Genomic DNA, 20887 nt, shown 5'->3' on the forward strand with positions numbered 1-20887 from the left:
AACTTTAGTACTTTAGTAGGACATTACTACAGGACAGTACCTGTTCTAGGGAACATTCAGTGCTAGGCAGCTGACTATAGTGCCATCACCAAATGGGCCCCAGAATGCCCCAAACAACTTAGAAGCATAAAATATGACCTCGTTAATATGTGAGAGGGATCTCAGAATATCACTTCACCTTGGGAGTCAAAACTCTTTGAACCAGGCCTGAGTGTAGTTCTAGGAAGATACTGTGCAAAATGCAATGTTATGTTCTAAGATATCCTGCAATGCACCCACTTTATCGATTTATGTATCGTTTTATTGTACAGAGTGGACAACACATTCACAATGCGGTTTCAGCATGCTTAACTTGAAGAGAGGTAACATATATTAGGCAATTTTACATATAACATGTGAGCAATTGTAGCAGCAAGAGGAAAATATACTTAAAATATAGCAATGGGTTGACAATTATGTACAATATATGACATGGTACTGTGAAAAAAATATATATAATGCAAGGTACAGAGTGAGAGGAGGCAGGTAAGTAATAGAGGAGTATATAAAGGAAAGTGTAAAACAAAAAGGAGGGATTAGAGATAAGGTAATAGATTGGCCTGGCCCTAGATATCACAAAGTACATTAGTATGACTTGAGAGGCGGTTCAGTACAGATACATCAACTGGTGCCAATGCTGCTAAGTAGATGTTGTTTGAAGTTCCTTTTATAATTGAAAAGGAATGAGGCTCATTTGTTTTGGGAGGAAAGGGCATTTTCAATTTTAGCTGAAATGCACCCATTTGTACAGTTATTTGCATATAAGGTGATGTCACTATCAATGGCAAAGCCATCTGTCTGTTTTCTCCTTTGGTGAAGTGTTTGGTGATAAGCAACTGCGTGTTCCCATAACTGCCCTAGAAATAAAATAATGTATAAAAGGTCATTTTGACAAATGGGAGTTATTTTGGCTGAATTTTAATAGAAAACTTGTGTGCAATGCATCCTTAATTTGTGATAAAAAAAAATCCAGTTAACATGCTATTATGATAGCAATGAAAAACAAATGGACGTGTAAGTGGTGATTAGTGAATATCACTGTGTATGACAGGCTAAGGCATCCACACAGCAAATACTTCCTAAATAAAAAAGTCATAATTCCCCAATTACAATGTTGCTGTGTCAGCAAAGTAAATTCATCAAAGAACACAAAATGGCTTTCAATTACAAGCTGTACATCGATCATGTCACATCTGGAGTTTAACGAAGGGCTATTTGATGCTCCATGAGAAAAACCGAATCGAACTCAAATGTACTACATAGGCATTCACAAAATGCTTTGAATTACAGCCACCCAAACAATGGCAAACCATGGAAAGCACATGAAAGCTAATGGTTTACGGGGGCGGTGATGGGAGAGGAGCTGACCCCAAGCCCACTCTCTCTGTGTACTTTTTCACATTGCACTTTTTGATGAACACAGTTCCTTCATGCAGCTACAGCTGCTTCTAGTCAGACTTAGAAATAGTTTGTATATAAATGCGGTGAAGTCAGAGTTTTATGGCCAAAGTGGGCTCTGGCCCAGGACCCCAGCCTTTCAGGGGGCCCCTGATAGTCTTGCCCTGAAGACCTTGAATAATTACTAAACAGATTGTTTTGAATACCGTTTTCCTTTATTTTTAAAGTAGGTGTTGTGTGAGAGTCTATTATAGACATTTTGCTGAGAAATGTGTTTATTTTTCATGCAACATCCAGAAAAAAGTTTCTTTTAGATCGTAATAGGACCAAGCATATGAGAAATGGGAGTGTGTCACAGATATTATTTGCAATAATATTAGTGAAACTCACACATCACTATCAATGAAAATTAGATGTAAACACATTTAGAATTTGGAGAATTGGGCCTGTGTACTGTGGGTGACCTGGCCTAAGAGGGCATGAAAGAGCTGAAATGGAATCATAAATTCAAACCTGTTCTGAACAGGGGCCCCTCAAAATAGGTTTGGCCCAGGGCCCCAAAAAACCTTAAGATGCCATTGGATGAAGTGGTGGAAGCACACTAGTAACATCAGACTGTCAATAAAAATTATCACTATGCTGATATATTATTTTTTAACAAGCACTGAATCATTTCATAAATTATATTTCCTGTTTCGGTTTTATTTTGCCCTGTTGTGGGTGTGACAGGCTGTTACAGACAACGATAGGGATTATTCCACACCTTCGAAAATATAATGCACAACAAAAGAAAAGCGCAAAAAATTAAAGTGATTATGGATTATTTTCTATTGTATGCTCTCATGAACGCAAACACGATTACTCAAAGGCGTGGTGCCCTCACTCTACTCAGTCTCCAGGCAGGAGAGACATTAGTGTTTCACAAACGCACACGTACGTACACACACAAATCAAACATTCGAATGACTTCTATACCCTTTGACCAGACAGGAGGACACCCACCCGCGGTCGTGTGAAGCTTGCGGTGAAACGGCCTTCCGGGTGGTGCTCGGATAGCTCCCTCAATCTCACCGACGAAGGACCAAGCCCCCAGCTCGATTTCTGACAGGGCCTAGGCGCTGGGTGACAGTTGAGACCCGCACGCGCTCTTGACGTAATGCGTAGGTAATGACAGGCGTAATCGCTGTAACCCCAACTAACTTGTGCCTTGGGAGTTTATAGACCGGTCTGTCGTCGGCAGGACTGGAGATTCCAGTCTCCTGTCTGCAGGGGCAGCACATAAGACGTCTGAAATCTGCACATACAAAACGTTGTGGCAAAGACTCACGATTGCATATGATGTACCCCAAGACAAAATTGATATTTGTTGGCAATGTCAGTAACTGGCTTCCGTACATTAAAAAAATGTTTGCAAGCTTGGGTAATTCAATGGGGGTGGGGGGGCACCTGGTGAGCGGAGAGGTTAAGGGGATGGGAGGTAGGGTGTGTCACACACATGGGGGTGGGGGTGTCACACATATGGCAGCCACCCATCTGGTAACTCGTTTTTGTATGGATACTTGGGAAGGTGCTATCCATGCTGCCCCCTTGTGGCGTGTTGGTGAAGGTTTGTGGAAACGTTTTGAAAAGACAAAATGATGGACATTATCGGGTTCGGTGAGGTAAAGGGGGTGTAGTATGCAAGTTTTATCTACACACCGAGAACAGGTTTCATTCCCCACACTGCAGTTTCCTCTCGCACTCACATACACAAAACGTATAATGTGGGCCTCAGTAATGCAAGGATCACTGACACACAGGATATGTAACACACAGGATATGTACCACACGGGCACCAACAGTGCAAGCTTCCCTTCTGTGCCAAGAAGCCATGCACAGCGGTGGGTGGACATTTATAGGTACTGGTGCTCAAGGGGTGTGCAATGTGAAACATGCAAGGGGAGATTGTAAGGTGCATTTTAGAGAGCGAGATGTAAATGCGAAGCGCACAATATATAGGGAAACGCATGATCCAAGTTTACTTTACATATACAGGCAGGCGCACAACACCCATTGGACTCACAGGGCTTCAGCCCCCCCCCCCCCCCCCCCCGTCGTGTGTGGCAGCCCGGGAGGAGACAGCTTCCCGGCGCACACACAGCCACACCCGAGCACTTCACAGGTCTTTAAAAGACCATTTGCATGTTAATGAGGCCTCGCTGTTGTTTCACCCCTGCAGCTCCACTCTCGTATGGCTTAAAAGATTCAGCCCCCCCCCCCCCGAAATTTTTTCTTAGCCCCCCCCGAAATTTGGCTCTAGTTGCGCCTCTCTGTATACAGGGTAAAGCAAAAACCAAAGGAAATGATGGACGGAGTGTTGAACATTGCAAGCACTCACCCCCAGTCAACTGATCTGGGTTTAATCCATCACCGTTCTTTAGCCCACTCTGCCACCCCAGTTCAGACATGGCCATATGCAAATCAGTCTGACCCTGTGCCTCATGGGAACAGTCCAGCCCGAACTGCCAAGCCATGTCTTCCCTGGACCGGAAACACGCTTCCTAGGATAAGTTGGCAGGGTATGCTCAGATGTGAGTCCCTTGCTCACTTTGCCACTGGATTCAAGCAAGCCTGGCTGAAGACGGCTGAAATGCCAGAAACTGGTCCTAGGAAGCTTGCTTCCGGTCCAGGGAAGACATGGCTTGGCAGTTCGGGCTGCACTGTTGCCATGAGGCACAGGGTCAGACTGATTTGCATATGGCCATGTCTGAACTGGGGTGGCAGAGTGGGCTAAAGAACGGTGATGGATTAAACCCAGATCAGTTGACTGGGGGCGAGTGCTTGCAATGTTCAACACTCCGTCCATCATTTCCTTTGGTTTTTGCTCTGTATACAGGGTAGGCGTAGAACTAATAGTACATCACACACACGCCCCTCACACACACACATCCCTCACACACACACACATCCCTCATCGCCGATTAATCAACAATTGTGCAGCAGGCGCAGTGGAACCAAGGCCATCAGTTAGCGACCCAATGCTGTACTCTGCAGCTCAACTAGTGGACGGACTCAGTTTCCTTGCTTGCACCGGGGCAATTGACTTAGCACCATACACCTCTTCCAGAGACTATTAGAGCCGCAGGTGCAGTAGCACCGGGGGCCCAGAGCCGTGAGGGGCCGACTGAACACACCGACAATGCTGTATTTCACCATATTACCAGCAGTCAATGGGACCTTTCACCTTGCTTGCACCCGGGCTCATGTCACCCTTGCTACGCTACTGTACACTGCCCGGTGTTCTATTCTGTGCGCACAAATGCGACACCCGCCCGTCAGGTTTTTAGACAAAAAGACACCGTTTGCCTTTCAGCTCCCCCCACAGGCCAGAAAACCGAGCGGACCCTTGCACGCTGAGCAGATGTCACTATGCACCGAGAACGAATAAATATTTAAAAATCCCCGCGCAGACCGAACCCCTCCCTCGACAGTAAAAATACAAAGTAAACAGACGACAGCAGTTTAATGAGACGCATACTGTTCCACGCCGACGCAAACATCGGTCCGAGTTTGCCGCTTTGACTTTCATCCACTAATTGCTCGAAATGGAAACACACATGGAGGACAGGCACCAATAAAAAGATACGATTTAAAACTGGCGGGCAGTCAATCACTCTTTGAAAAGTTTAATAGTATAGAGAGGGCGAGAGTGACAAGCATTTAATCATGTTGAAATTAACAACGAGAAAAAAATGCGTGTTCAAGCGCCAGCCCGACCGCAGTGGCCCCAAGTGGTTTTATATGCAGAGAGATCTGTGTGAAAGAACCTGCAGCCACTGAACTGTCTGGACAACCTCGTTCCGTGGTTTATCTCCACTGGTGCTAACATAACATCTAAATAGCAGGCTATATTATAATTTGAACAACAATTGGAAGTTTTTAACATAAAATGTAAACACGAAAAGGAGCATTTCCAAGAAAGCAAATGTATGTATTCTACTGTTATAACGGAGTTCTATACATACAAACAGGAAGAACCCAAAAATCCCACAAATGGCTAGGTATAATTTATAATCTGAGCGCACATAACAAAAACTATGGCTGCAAGCTTTTCCCTGTTATTAAATAAACATAGAAAGGGAGAAATCTTTGAAAGTTTCTACAAGGTACTTTAGTTTACCAGCGATTACATTTAATGAAAACAGCAAGCGCCACTCTGACAGTGCTCTGTGAACATAGCTTTCAGTTCAGACCAAAGCAATCGAAGAATAAGTGCCTGATTACGAGTACTGGCGGTGCGGGAGCGGACAGCATGCCACCGCCACGATGCTGCACCGCCAAAACTCACCGCCGCCTGCCAGATTACAAGTATTTTTGTGGTCTGGTGGGCGGGCAGCTGGGCCGTGCAGTTTAAAGGCTCATAGTGAGCGATAAACCTCAGCCGCAGGAAAGCCAGTGCACATTCCTGCACTGGAAGGAATGCACCATGTCATGCATTCCTTCCTGTGCAGGAACTGGGGGTGCAAAAATACAGGGGAGTACAACAGGTGCCCTCGTGCATGCACCCCATGCACAGGGGCAAGAGGGGGCCCTCTAAGGCCCCATTTCAGTCCTCTCCATCAGCAGTTTTATGGAGGTGCGGAAGCGGACGGCATGCCACCACCAAAACTCACCACCGCCTACCAGATTACAAGTATTTTTATGGTCTAGTGGGCGGGCAGCTGGGCCGGGCAGTTTAAAGGCTCATAGTGAGCGATAAACCCTCGCCGCGGGAAATCCAGTGCACATTCCTGCACTGGAAGGAATGCACCATGTCATGCATTCCTTCCTGTGCAGGAACTGGGGGTGCAAAAATACAGGGGGGTATAACAGGTGCCCGCGTGCATGCACCCCATGCACAGGGGCAAGAGGGGGCCATCTAAGGCCCCATTTCAGTCCTCTCCATCATCAGTTTTATGGAGGTGCGGAAGCGGACGGCATGCCACCACCAAAACTCACCACCGCCTACCAGATTACAAGTATTTTTATGGTCTAGTGGGCGGGCAGCTGGGCCGTGCTTTTTAAAGGCTCATAGTGAGCGATAAACCTCCGCCGCGGGAAAGCCAGTGCGCATTCCTGCACTGGAAGGAATGCACCATGTCATGCATTCCTTCCTGTGCAGGAACTGGGGGTGCAAAAATATAGGGGGGCACAACAGGTGTCCCCGTGCATGCACTCCATGCACAGGGGCAAGAGGGGGCCCTCTAAGGCCCCATTTCAGGCCTCTCCACCAGCAGTTTTATGGAGGAAGAACCTCCATGAGACCACTGACGGTGAAGGTGTAATATGTTTGTTGGCGCCTCAAGGCACCACCAAGCATATTGCGGCCCTCAGACCGCCGCGCCACTGCCAGGGATCTCTGATCTGACCGCCCTAGTCGTAATGCAGCAGTGGCCGCACCGCTACTGCCGCGCCACCCTGAGTCAGACAGCCAGACTCCTAATCAGGCCCTAAATATTTTAAGAACACCTGAAGAATCGCTGCATAAGGTGGGCCTGGGGTGAGATTGAACCAGAGTCACTTTTACACAGCTGATGGTCCTCATAATCTGCCCAAATTACAGACAACCAATGGAAACACGGACATGGATCCACAATAAAAGCAATGCCACGAGCCAAGAAGGTGCCACTGTTTGGTGAGAAATTGTTGAATCACGGTCCCCTCATCAGTCAATCTGATTAGTTCCCAGGTAAGTGTCACCACAGAGCTTCGTTATCTAATTGGCCAATTTGAATGCTCACATTTTTACCTGTTTCCGGATATTTCTTCATTACATTAGATGTTATAACTTTTCATCAGTGCTTTTAAAGATTCTTGGAGGGATATTCTTCACAAAATACTGCATTTAAATTTCCTCTGAATTGTTATTTAACAGATTTGAAATAGTAATTGCCTTTTAAGAGGATTTAGGTTCACCATCCACATCACGTTCTTCAGACGCAATGTGGGACAGCTCCTCGAGTTCAGGGTGACTAGTGCTATCTGCAGATGGGAGACTTGGAGAACGGAGGAACCAGAGTCATTAGCAGAATGGAGGTCCCTCATGACAAACTTCACCTTCCAGTGAGCAACTATGTGGAAGGAGATACCACAGACAAGGAAGGTGTGACACATATATGGAACAAGAGAGGGATAGACATGGAGAGAGAACGTGTCACATAGAAAGAAACAGAGAACGAGAACTAGCAAAAAAGATGAAGTCTTTATTCAGAGGTAGGTTCTCTGGCCACACACTGTCTAGGATGATTGGGCAGAGGAAGATTTGGACAGCAGATTGAGAGAATAATATCTGAAACATCAATCAGGCAAGAGGTAGGTATATGGCAGGCATTCTATATTAATTTGCGAGAGGAAAATTTTTGTCTTTACCGGTTTGTTAAAGTCCTAACGAAAACCCTCCGAAAATACGGTTCTAGATTAATTTATCCAGAAGGGATTGTATGATCCCACATCACTTTTTAATAAATATGTGTCCCATTTTAGGTTGGAAAATGTAAATTCCACCCAGTTGTGACAGCAGGGAATGAGATAGACAGCTTCTCAGTGACTGAAAACAGATGGAGATTAAAACAGGTTTCAGGGAAAGTAAATTTGCGATTGCTCAAGGCAAGACAAAGGTCCTTATGAATATTTCCTACAAGACAGGGCAAATTATGGGTTATATAATTACCACAGGTAATTGTCAGATGTGGAGTTATCTGCCATATCGCTAAAATTCCAATACACACAGGGCTAATATAAATCAGTCCGACTTTTAAGACTCTCAATGGAGGCCTAATTTAAAATAACTTGTTAATGATTTCCCTTTGCCTCACCTGAAGACTAGTAACAGTAAGTCTGCGGGCATCATCTGATGGAGCAATTATTGGCACCATGTAGGGGCTATCTGGAATATGTTCATCGTTAAACTTTATGGACACCTCATAATCACCTAAAGAAACAAACAAAAGTTAGGGTCAGTCTGAGGAAGCTGTTTAATGAATTCCAAACTCAACATTTGTGTGTATAAAGTGACTTGAAAATCTAATTCAAAGAATAAATGCTAAACACCTAGTAAAGCAGAGATTCTGTTTAATAATCTTCGCATATTCAGCTTTATGTTTATGTACGGTTGGATTTCTACCCACCAGGTTCTTGGGCAATGTATGCAACACCACAAGATCCATCCTTTCGGTCTTCAAAGGAGATCTCTGCCTTGCTTGGGCCTTCGACGGCAACAGCAAGCCCTCCAGCCCCTGCTTCTCGCGTCCATATGCTGAATTCAGCTGTTAATACAAGGAACAAGATTAGGATATTGGCACAGTACATTTCTCAAACTATGCCATGAACAGGATGTTTGCAAGTCATTAAAACTACAAAATATAGACACCCTCACAAACAGCATTGTGCATTAGCAAGAAGACACTGTTTTGGGCCAATATAACAATATTGACTCTTTAGAGACTTTTATGGTTATCAACAGTCTACTTAATCACATCTGCAGCAACGTAGGGTGCCACTTTGATGAAAGTCACGTCCGTATGGTTCAAACATAATACAGCAGCAATCAGAGCTGAGGAAGACTGCTGAACTTCTGCAGCCATTACTGTCTGAGAGCAGACACACTGCTGCAACAATGAACTCATAGTTTACAAAGAGGGTCGTTTAGGTCTAAAGATGTAATACACACAAGGGAACTGCAGAAGGAAAGCTAACAAAGACTCCTGTGAAATGGAGCTCAAAAGGTCTTGCCTGAGAGAATGCTAAGTCAAGCAGAGATCACACCATCTGGTGTACTAACAATAAACACTTAAAATAAAGTTGGGGACACAAGTACTAGTAAGGCAATATGGTGTCAATACTAACCAGACTACCATGTCTTTGCAGGATTATGGGCTAGTCATCATTTTATTCTTTTTTTCTGAAACAAAACTCCAAATCAAGAGTTTGCTTCATAAAAACACAAAACATTTTCCTTGATGCACAGGGAGATGTGCCCCCGTGTGTCAGAGATATTTGTCATGTTTCCTGCCCCGGGCTGCCATTTTCCCATGGTAGGCATAGACGGTAAGAAGCAGAGTCAGAAGGCCCACCCTAAAAGGGAAGGGATTCTGATGCAGTGAAACTGGCAACCCTGTGGCAAATGAGCCTCAGGCTGAAGCTCCACCAATGGAAACCAAGGTCTTAGCCATCTAGGAACCAAGAGAGAGGGAAAACTGGACATCTGCTGATTTACAGTGGTTGTCCCATTACTGCCTTCTAGATGATCTCCTAAGTAAGAGCTACACTTTCAGCAAAGAGAGTACATTTACAACTGTGAATACTCACCTGGAACTCCGGCTTCTCCTCGCTCAAGTCCCGGACCTCCAGCTTTCACTTTGTTGGCACCGCCTTCACCAAGAGGCCCAACAGTGAACTGGAAGGGGCTTCCTGGAACATGCTGCCCTCGATACTTCACGTCCACAGTATGGACTCCCATTTCTTGAGGTACAAATCGAACACAGTATGTGTTTTTGCCAAGGTCCAGGATTTCTGCGTCATTCACTTTTCCGGAGGGACTTGTTACTTTGGCCGCCATGTCACGGCTGTCAATTTCTGAAGGGCAGAAGGAGAAGAGTTTCTTGATGGCTTGATCAACATAAAAGAACCAAAGTATAATCATCAACAGGCATAACACAAGCTTATGGTTCTCCGACTACTGACACAAATGGTGTCCAGCAGCTATTCCTAAAACTACTGGGCAGCAAGCTTAAAACTCCATTAATACAGACACTGCCTCTGTATAAAATAATGCACAAATTCAAAGCTTTATCTAGTGCCATAATCCTAGCTTACTATGGACTTAAAGAATTCCTTTATATGAGGGTCAGGATGGTGGCATACCAAAATAATGGGAAGGGAGCTTGGCATAAAACCATCATTGTCAGTGCAGAGCATTCTGGGATGTGAAGAGATGTGGCAGAAATATGCAATACTGAGCGTCAAATGCCATGCATAAGAAATATCCTACCAATGACAGGTTAAAGGCAAGAGACAGAGAGAGGAAGGATTCACTAGAATGATAGAAAGGCTCATCCACGCGCATGTACAATCAAGGAAAAAAACGATTAAACAGGATGTTAGAACCTAAATATATTGTAAATTCAGTTTTACATGAGCTGCCTCTAATTCAAGGTACCCGTTATTAAATTATAGACTTTCAGTCACTATGATAAAAACTGATCACCGGGTTCCAAGTCTATTAATGCAATTAAACCTGTTCATCTGGTTAATTCCATCATCTGCAAGATATATATTTCCACTAATCTGATGTAAATGTCAAAGAGAGGTACGTTAACTATAAATGTGACAAGGAAAATGTAATTGTGATTTACATTGAGAAAACAAGTAAGTATTTATATTATGGTGCAAATTTACTCTACAGTGTACACTGCTTCTCTTTAAATTTGATTGTCTATTTTAGTATCATACACGGTTTGAAAGTTTCTGACTTAGGAAATTACTGCTAACAGGAGAACAGCCAAGGTGCAAATCGACCCACAGGTGATGTCACTACAGCATCAAGCGAAAACGTGAGAATACATAAACATGCAAATCAAGTAGGCTCAATCAAAAATCGGTTAATCATTTAAAACACATTTTTTAATCCAACCAGCAGATAATTTAAGTAACAAGTAAGAAATCGAACTCTTTTTCTATCTATCACTGAAGTTAAAATCCACTCTATTCCATCTTATTTGATCTAAGAAAGGACATTAAACTTAAATAGCATTAAGGCTGCACTCATCAGAAGAGGTGCAGCACTAACAGACATTCAGAATAAGAATGTGGCAGTACAGTACAATATCTCAACTTTGTACCAATATTAAAATCTCATTCAAAAACGAAAACAATGAAAAATATTAGATAATGTTACCAGTTTTAGATCCCGCTCTCAAACGGCCCTTATTCCAAAGTTTTATAATGTAACTGAAATAATTGATAATAATGTTTCAAATCTATGTATATTTTGGTCCCTCCATCTTTAATTTTCATATTTTTAATATGGCGAGTTAGAGGGAAAAACTCTGCCACAATGTTTATCTCAATTCTATAAACCAAATACATTTGAAGCATGCTGGATATTTCAAATTAGCACATTTTGCCAACCTCAGACTTCACATGCTCAGTGCAATAACGCACCCGCCGTGCCTACAGACCCTGCACTCAACGGCTCAGCTTTTTCTTGACCCCAGATGGAAAATGTACTTTGGAAAGATTCCCTCGGTTCACAAGTTGATGGCTCTAAAGGCACATGCTGGGTAGACTGGCTCATGGGAGTTGGATGGCTTTCCTTCCGCTTAACAGACAGGGAGGTGCTCTTAGAGAAGAGGGAGAGGCTCTCCAGAGAAACAGCAAGTTGGAACCAAGAAACTACAAGGATAGAATGGGAGAAAAAGAGAGAGAGAGAAGAAAAGAAAGACAGTATGGGGCAAATACAGATTCAGGAAATAGCATAAACAGTAAAGTAGTGGTCAGACAACTTACATTATACACGAGTGTTAATTAAATGTGTCTTTTACAAGAGCACGCTATTTGTCTGAAGTAATGATGTTGTTGAAATCCACTGTTGACCGAATGAAAGAGCATTAGATGCATGTATCTGTTTTCTCACCCTCTTTACAGCCTCCACTCCTGTTCCATACCATCAAATGCAAGAAGAGTTAAGATTGTCAAATGCTTGGGAACAACATATGAATGGAGTAGCTGTACTACAATAAAATGTAATGAAGTCAGTCCTTACTGCCACTGATATAACCACAGGATCTGAAAATAAGCCAAGAATGTAAATGCTTAGTTCATCTCCTGCCTTCAACTCAAACATAGGTATCTCCTTTAAATTAAGGTGTGTAGCTGACTTGTATTATAGAGAGTATTCAATTTAATGGAATTTGATATAGAATGGTTGCATTATGAATACCACAAGGTTCTAACTGAAGTGACAAAGAGGCCACACCTTGAATTTTTCATGAACCAAAGACTTATTGTTTTTCAATGAGGGCTAAAGAGAAACAGATTAAAATGTGTCAACTGAAAAAAGAAAATCAGATTTAAGTTCATTTGACGGGAAGGTTTTGCAAAGACATACAGTGATGCTCATGAGTGGTTTGAAACTGACCCGGGTGCAAAGTGATAAAATGTCCTTCCGAACTTTCAAAACATTTGTGTCCTTTGTGAATAAATAGATGCTCTCCATTCTACATCCAGTGGGCAGAAGTTTACTTCACTGAAGGCAATCTCATAATGTGCACCATTGCTGGCATTCTCATTAGACAGTCAATTGACTGATTATAAAGTATATTCTCCCTTTCAAAAGCAAAACAAATATTTTGGTGGCAGTGGCTGGGGATAAGACACACTGCTTGCGGTGGAAAAGTCAGTCTTTACGTCTCCTTATACTGTACAGAACGTGTACATTAAATAAACAAAACTAACACAATTCAACAGGGGTTTTGAAGAGATACAGGACATTGTGCTATATGAAGGAATGTTCATTTAACAATTCACTTGTAGCAGGAAATCTAGACTCCCTGCAATACGCTCTGGATAATCACAATGCAGTCTACATGCACCTTAGAAATCTGTGAGAAAACGAGCAGCATTTTAGCTTCCTAGAATGACAAACATCCATTAAGTTTGGGCAAGAAGCACATTTTCTTTACTCGATGCATTATGAATCAGACCATGTCTCCCATGCAAGAGGGTCTCTCTGTACTGAATTTACAGTACAGTTTAATTTACTAAAGCAACTTCATTTTAATAATTAATTTCAAAGTTGTATAAAGGGATGACCAACTTCTGGTTATTTCAGAGCAAGAACGCCCCTTTACTACATGCAAATCACCTGTAGGCATGCATGAAAAGTTCAATGTTAAGTTGCTTTCTGCACCATGTGTAGTTTGATCCAGCTCTGAGGGTTGGGTTCAGGGCCATCAATAGCCGAGGGTCTGGACTCTCAAGAATCTGCCTGCAGGTTTAAGTCATTTTCAGAATTGTTGGGTGGCGTGGTCAACAGTTGTGTGCAAAGGTTCATGAGTTATCATTTTTGAGTTGTCTGGAGAGTGTAAGTATGATGGGTCTTTTTCCCAGCATGCTTTGAGAAAAGTGCTGAAAACCTAAACGCAATCCTTGCTTCTACAGGGAGCCAGTGATACTTTGTTACATATTCACGGGTCAGGTCATTAGTCAGGGTACATGGATGATTTAAAGAAGCCTGATGAATCTGAGGACATGTAAGACTTCAGCGTGGCACCACAAACCCCTCACACCTTTACCTATGCATACTTTTTAGGTATGGACACTCATTTCAAAAGTACCCTCCTATACTTTGTACTACTCCTTCTAGCTTAGACACAGTGATTTCAACTATGAGGCTTAAATCTCAAATTATTCACCTATAATTTCATTTGCTACTCAGGGGAAGGTACATCGAAATGTTCAGTAAGTTAGCACAGTTGTGATGAGCCATGAGGATTTCAATATTTCAAGGTTTTCATTCTCATTTGCATCCATTGAGGGGCCAGAGGCAGCTAGCTGTCCATCAGCTTGGTCTACGTCAGGGAAACAGGTGTTAGAAGCTCATATATCGCCAACAAGGGCCTCATCACAAATATAGCAAAAATACTGCATCTGTATTCCAGCTCCAAGAACGACTGATCCCGGTGCTATTGGCAGTTCTGGTTTGCAGAAACACTGGACCTCTATGAGTTGTCCGCTTGCAAAGGGGGAATAGCTTCAAGATAAGGGCTCATGTACCGATTCCTGCAGGTTTTTCTAAATGTTAGGTATGATTTTCCATATAAGTGGGCCCTACGTCTGTGCCTGTTCTCACCTAGGTGACACCTAACATTTGCCCTGGGTAAACTTAGGTCTAGCATTGGGCACCCAGGACTCGAGATCCCTATGGACATTTGTCAAATTCTTTTAAAAGTTACAGATTTAGTGACCAATGATAGGGAACACATTTTAATGCTCTTTATTCCCTTCTACAGGGAATTAAAAGGATCACAAGAGTGTGCAGATAACAGTGTGTGTTACTTGGGATCTTACACATTCGTGGAATACACAACTATCGGAGCAGGAGTCAATGACCAGTCTCTCCTTTTGATCAGTGAGAATACACAAATAGCCTTGATCAATCTTAGACAAGATTCCAAATGACGAATATGACTGTGTAAAAATGTAAATTTTAATACATCAAAGACTATAATAATATCATACAGAACAAAGCATAGCTTGTCTACCATCAATCGCTTTCAAACAAAACTATAGATACTTTCACCCACTACACGCCTTTTGGATAGTTTTTCACTATACATACATTCTATTGCAAGTTCCATGTTAAACTTAAACTACACACCAGATTGATAAGACTCCAAGGCTTCACACATACTGTAATATATCTTGTTATAAAGCCACTCTTTGAGTAAATCATTCAAACATTCTAATGCTAAAAAAATAAGACATTTTAAAAAGTTCAATCACATCACCTACAAATGTACCACATACTGAGAAATTGAAATATAATGTAATAATTAGTATTGGAACGCGGACAGACACAATTATATGGTAACAGTATGTCAATAATATATAAAACATTACGTTTATTACCAGAAAAAATATTATTACCTGGAATCTTCAAATTAAGATCACAAATGCCTCCCACTGTAGCCACAGAAGGGGCACGTCTTTTGCGAGTGATGCTTTCCTTCACCCGTCCCTCACCAGTGACTTTTGCAGTGTACGGACTTCCTATACACACAAACAGCAACCAGAAAGTCAGGCACAAACAAAATAGCCACCTTAACTCCCAGCATTTAAATGACTTATTTGACACTTTGCAAAATAGGATGGCTATCACTTTCTGCAAAGTCACTTAAGTTTGTACAACACTGCTTTTATGAGGGGATATCTAGTAAGGTGAGCATTTTCAAATGAAAGTTTATAAACAATATTGCACACAATTATTTGGGTTCATAGTTGGGCAAAATGACCTGCATCTGTGGTAGAATGGCAAAACGTATGTACGGTCAACAGAAGAATAAATGCAGTAGCTCACAGCGGCCACCTCACAACATTTCCTCAGAAAGACTTACACCTTGATTGTGAGTAAACTTCTGACTTTCATCAAATTCACAAATAATTCTGAGGGTCCCCCTGGAAGCTGCAACTGATGCAGAATCCCCGGAGTCCCTCCATGAGTACCATTTATGTATAAGGAAATGAACATTTGAAAACGACACCGCATTTGCACTAATTAACGTTTTGTTTATATCTCCAAACACGAAACCATAAATCAGTGTTATTTATTTATTGTATTGTGAGCACTAAGATTAGATAAGCAGAATCAATATTCTAAAAAATGAACTAATCTATATTGTGGATTGCACCGTATATTTTACAACATACATGACACTGAGCCCTACCAATATCACTGCATTGATCATAGTTGTTACCCTCACTATAAATAACCAAGAACTCCTTACAGGGGCAAGGATCCCACTAAGCACAGGCAAAGGGTGAGCTGGGACTTCCACAAAAGCGAGATTTTGTGTTGGCATAAGAAACATCCGCTTGGCCAAAATTCAAGTGTTCAGAAATAGGGCCACCAGGGATATAAAAAGGTGGTTAGTGACGGGGAATGACCGGTTACAGTTGAAGTGGAGGCCCAGTTACAGCTCCAAATGATCTCCAGAACTAGTTTTTCCAAAAGGGGATAACTTGAGTTGGGAATGTTCTGTAGATCTTCCAGAGATACCAACATTTGGAGGCCTGTAACTCTCCAACAGCTGTCAACAGGTTAATATTTCTGGTGGCAGGGATACTAAAGGGAACAGGGCAGAAGGGCAGCCACCGGCAACACTGATATTTAGGGTTGGATTCCCAAAACAACTTCTAACCATAACATTTCCCATATCATATGTCACAGAGAGATGGGTCTGACTGTTTCTGAATATTTAGGATGGAAGGGAAAAACTCTCAAGGTTGTGAATGACTGGAAACTAGGGAATCAGCGGTCTCACCGTCAGATGGACCTAATCCACTGTGTCGTCTCGCAACCATGACTGTGCGATCATGGTTTAAGCACTTCCAGGACACCATACCTTTGTGGGGGGTCACCCCCAACCAACATTTTTTTGCAGACTTCTCTGTCTTCAGGGCAGTTTTAATCTATTAAGCAGCCATTCATAGAGATCCACATTGATGGGCATTGCTCTGGCTAGCACGCTCGGGCTGCCCCTCTGCTTTCCTTGGTGACACCAGCTTTAATGTTCTAAGCAGGGCAAAGCAGCAGCACTCTTCTGATGACCCAGACCTGGTCCCATTATTTGGGCAGAACAGCAACAAATTGTGTCCTAGTCAGACCTTTCTTTTAGCTTGTGCTGCAGATAGACATTTACACAGAGCTGGCCCCCAGTGCGGGAGGCCACTAGTGGGAAAAATTACAACAGCTACCCAGTCTGTGGCATTCCTTTCAAACTAGAGGAAAGGGTGCCGGCAGCAAGTGATCTAGTAGAGGCATATTACCAGTGCAACAAGCCTACTTTCCTGTGCAAGAACTCTTCTGTTCTCAAAAATATGAATTTCAGGAGGCTTATATTCTGGGTGAACTAACCAGAACTGGTTATCTGCGCAAATCTAACCTCAGTGAAGGGCTCAAAAATATGAATTTCAGGAGGCTTATATTCTGGGTGAACTAACCAGAACTGGGTATCTGGGCAAATCTAACCTCAGTGAAGGGCTCAAAAATATGAATTTCAGGAGGCTTATATTCTGGGTGAACTAACCAGAACTGGTTATCTGGGCAAATCTAACCTCAGATCTTTCTGTTCTCTGAAAGATCTAAGGATAGATTTGGCTAGATAGTCAGTTTTGGTTAGTTTTATGCTCAATAGCAGATGCACATTCCAGCAAGATGTAAATATGGTTTCCCCAAACAAGCCTGCAGGCTAGATGAACAAGCAGGATGCACAAATGGTATCACTTTCACAAAGGCAACATCCACCTTGTGAAAAAACAGTCAGACAGCATATGGAGACATAAGCATGTGCCATTTATGCAAAGACACACTACAGAAATGCCACCTGAACTACAACCCATTATATAAATGCAGAAGAAATTAAAAAAGGCCATTTATTGTTGGATGAGGAGAATTTCGACGATAGTCCTGGTGTCTCTCTCTCGTATGAGTACAAGTGAAAATGTATGTGGCACTGCATGGTGATCAGCCACCCCATATCTCTTCTTGGAGTGGGCAGTGACCTCACTGCACTATGGAAAAAATGCACTATAGGTGCACTCTTCGATCAGCAGTCTTGCACACTGCTGGGTTGAGAAACAAACAAGGAAGCACCCTCACTGGACAACATTTTGTTGAGCCCACTGATGGAAAGCAACAGGACAGGTCAGTAAAACTAATACAAAGGGCAAGATGGTAGCGCTGTTACCACAGCAGAGAGAATCATGTTCTTACAGTGTATACTGCAATAAGTAATGACAGTAGTAGTGTACTGGCATTATCATCATTAGTAGTGATAGTGCCACCCATAATATTTTCTAATTATTCTCAAAAACTAGGAAGCTCCAGAAATTCTCAGATCAAGGTTATCTTCTGTTCAACTCCACAAAGTGAGAATGTTTGGAAACAGCTACCAGTTTCCAAACACAATAACAAATTCATTTGTTCAAAGCATAGTTCATTTTTTTAACACGGTACTATGATGTGTGGGTTTCAGCTATTATTTACACTTTATAAGTGGTTGTTTATCACTCATCTCAAGTGAAAAAACTGTGAATGGCTTGTAGGGCACACAGCTGCTTGAATCTCAAAAAGTCTATAGGAGAAATCTAAACATTTCAGGATTTACTGCTCATTCGCCTTGTCTAGGGTTGCTGTATGGTGCACCATTTCTTGGTGTCCATCATGCAATAATTTGTTTTAGGTAATCCTCCTTTAAAGGTAAGATTAACCTATTGATGTAAATGAAGTAGATCAGCATTTCTTTCTTACCTGGAACATGCTCATCTGCAAATTTAATGGACACAATGTAGACACCAGGTTCGGTTGGACAGTAGGAGACCTTGCAGGTGCCATCATCCAGATCCTCTGTTTGGATGTCGACCTTACTAGGCCCTTCAATTGCCAGAGACAGCCCACCATAACCTAGAATGGAAACGCATGCATGAGTAGGCAAAGCATCTAGACTTCCTATGATACTATCAAGCTTTACGCAGATTTAAATCCGAGAAGGACGTCCCTCACCATCAAAGGCAGTATGCCAATTAAAATGCATTTAAATAGCGCGGGATTGATCCACAAATAATTCGTGAATCAGAGTGTCACATTGGGGTGCAAATTGCAGAATTTGCAGTAAAAAAACCATATGCTCAATTACTAAATCATGGTTTATTGATTATGATTTTTCCCACTATAAAATCCACTAATGAATGGGGAAAATCCACAAGTATGGCAGAATTGTGGCAGTTTAGGGACAGAATGTAGAAAAGGGTATGTTAGGGGACTGCAGAGCAGAGACATGATGAGCATGCAAGGTTCTTGGAACACCACAGAGTCAGAATTTATTTCTATTTACTAACATTGACCAAACCCACTCTGGATAAACACTTGCATATAATACTTAAACAGGCAGGACTGGCTATGTTTAAGGGATGAGAAAGGTTACAGAGCATTTTTGGGGGAATTGTATGAATATAGGGGTTTCTCCACCTGGAGAAATATGTTTGTAGTTCCAACTCTCACAGAAATCCCACCACAAAGACCATATGGAGAAGTAAGTATAGGAAGTAGGAGAAACCACTATTTGCACATATATAATTACAATCTGTGATGCATATATAAAAACAATAAATGTGATGGGTGGAATGCTTGCAAAAGATGCAACCACTTGCAGTCTCTCAGGGCGCATACCTGTTCATCATTTTGTTGCCCACTGCGCCACTAAAGATTAGGAGCCACAAGGGGCAAATCAATTTAGTCCTGCTCTAACACGAAAAGGTGAGCCAAACCGAACTCTCAAGTGTCTTCAGAACATGAACACAAGAAATCATAGAGCAGTTTCAGTCTAGTTGAGCCTCATCAGTGAGGTGCAGCGTGGGCACTATGGCACAGCATGCCCAGTACCCACATCTGGGAATGCCCTTCACACTTAGGACGCCACATTTTAAATCAGGCTCCAAGAAGGGACAATTAGGATCCTATAGAAAATAAGACAACTTTTTGGGATTATATTTAATTTAAGGGTGCAAAATGTTTAACATAATAAAAAAATCAGCTGCGGCCGCTGCAGATAAGAGCGGTGGGGCTGTGGGGGAGGGGGGGAGATTTCAACAGACAATGACGAGGGGACATGAATTATTTATTTCATTTTCCCTCGTCATCGTCCGTCGAAATTCCCCCCACCACTCTAACCTGCAGCAGCCACGGCTGAAAAATATGTGGATAGAGCACAGGAATATCTTTTCTTATATTTGTATTTAGCTTTGCAATTTGCATTAATTGCACCTGCACATCTGCAGCTAATAATTCCTCATTCCTGGTCTCGTCACTGCTAAGCTCGTGATTTAAGCACAGTTTTGGAAGACCAGATCACCACCTTTCATCAGTCACCAAACAATTGTCCGTAACTCAACTAAAAGGAACACGTTTCAGTAGTGAACGGCTTGCAAGCCATTACCAGCTCTAACAAACCTCCCATGCAACACTCACCGGCATCCCTTGTATCCACAATGAAATCGGACAGTTCAAATGTGTGCCCTTCAGTCAGGCCGGGGCCAGAAACCTTCACTCTGCTGGCATCTCCGATCTCTGACTGGACAACCATGATGGTCACCGGACTGTTGGGGACATGCTTCCCGTTCTTCATGATGCTGACCAAGTGCTCGCCCACTTCTCGTGGAATGAAGGAGATTCCTGCAGATAAAGCAAGTGTATTTCAGAAAAGAACCCACTTTACACTATGAAATCAATAGCAAACCAACAAGCATTTACTAATAATGAAGGTGCTGTGTTTTACGTTCTTTTGATGTTTGCACATTACCAGAAACAGAAACCAATTTGCGTCCCTTTTAGTAGTTATATCTTAAAATGGCAAAATTCAGCCATTTTCTAATTTTATTTATAGGTGGTTGCCATAGCGTAAATCATGACCTGTGCGCAAATACCTGTACAAATTGAACGTAACTGCAAAGGTGCATAAGTACTAGTATTGCAATATTAATGTGTTAATTTGAGTAGTGTTTTAATTGTATATGCCTACTTGAAGCATTACAACTACACAGTCACCGAAATGTAAGGTTACATTTATCAGTCAAATAAATGTGGAAATCTACTAATCACTACTTAATTTTTTCACTGATTCAAAATATAAACTTGAATGAATACCATACGACGAAC

General features: G+C 42.3%; 1 protein-coding gene across 4 annotated transcripts in view; it reads right to left on the reverse strand.

The window, feature by feature from the left end:
* Window positions 1–20887, reverse strand: part of FLNB (filamin B) — a 446441-nt gene that overhangs the window by 26146 nt on the left and 399408 nt on the right. For all 4 annotated transcript variants that reach the window (XM_085624763.1, XM_085624762.1, XM_085624761.1 and 1 more), the window contains 6 exons: window positions 20201–20404; window positions 18485–18637; window positions 15103–15225; window positions 9763–10029; window positions 8583–8720; window positions 8271–8386 (listed from right to left, as the gene is read on the reverse strand). In XM_085624763.1, coding sequence (XP_085480889.1) covers window positions 8271–8386; window positions 8583–8720; window positions 9763–10029; window positions 15103–15225; window positions 18485–18637; window positions 20201–20404 — 1001 coding nt within the window. The remainder of the gene's footprint in view (window positions 1–8270; window positions 8387–8582; window positions 8721–9762; window positions 10030–15102; window positions 15226–18484; window positions 18638–20200; window positions 20405–20887) is intronic.

The sequence above is a fragment of the Triturus cristatus genome, chromosome 9 (assembly GCF_964204655.1).
Source record: "Triturus cristatus chromosome 9, aTriCri1.1, whole genome shotgun sequence".
Lineage (NCBI taxonomy): Eukaryota > Metazoa > Chordata > Amphibia > Caudata > Salamandridae > Triturus > Triturus cristatus.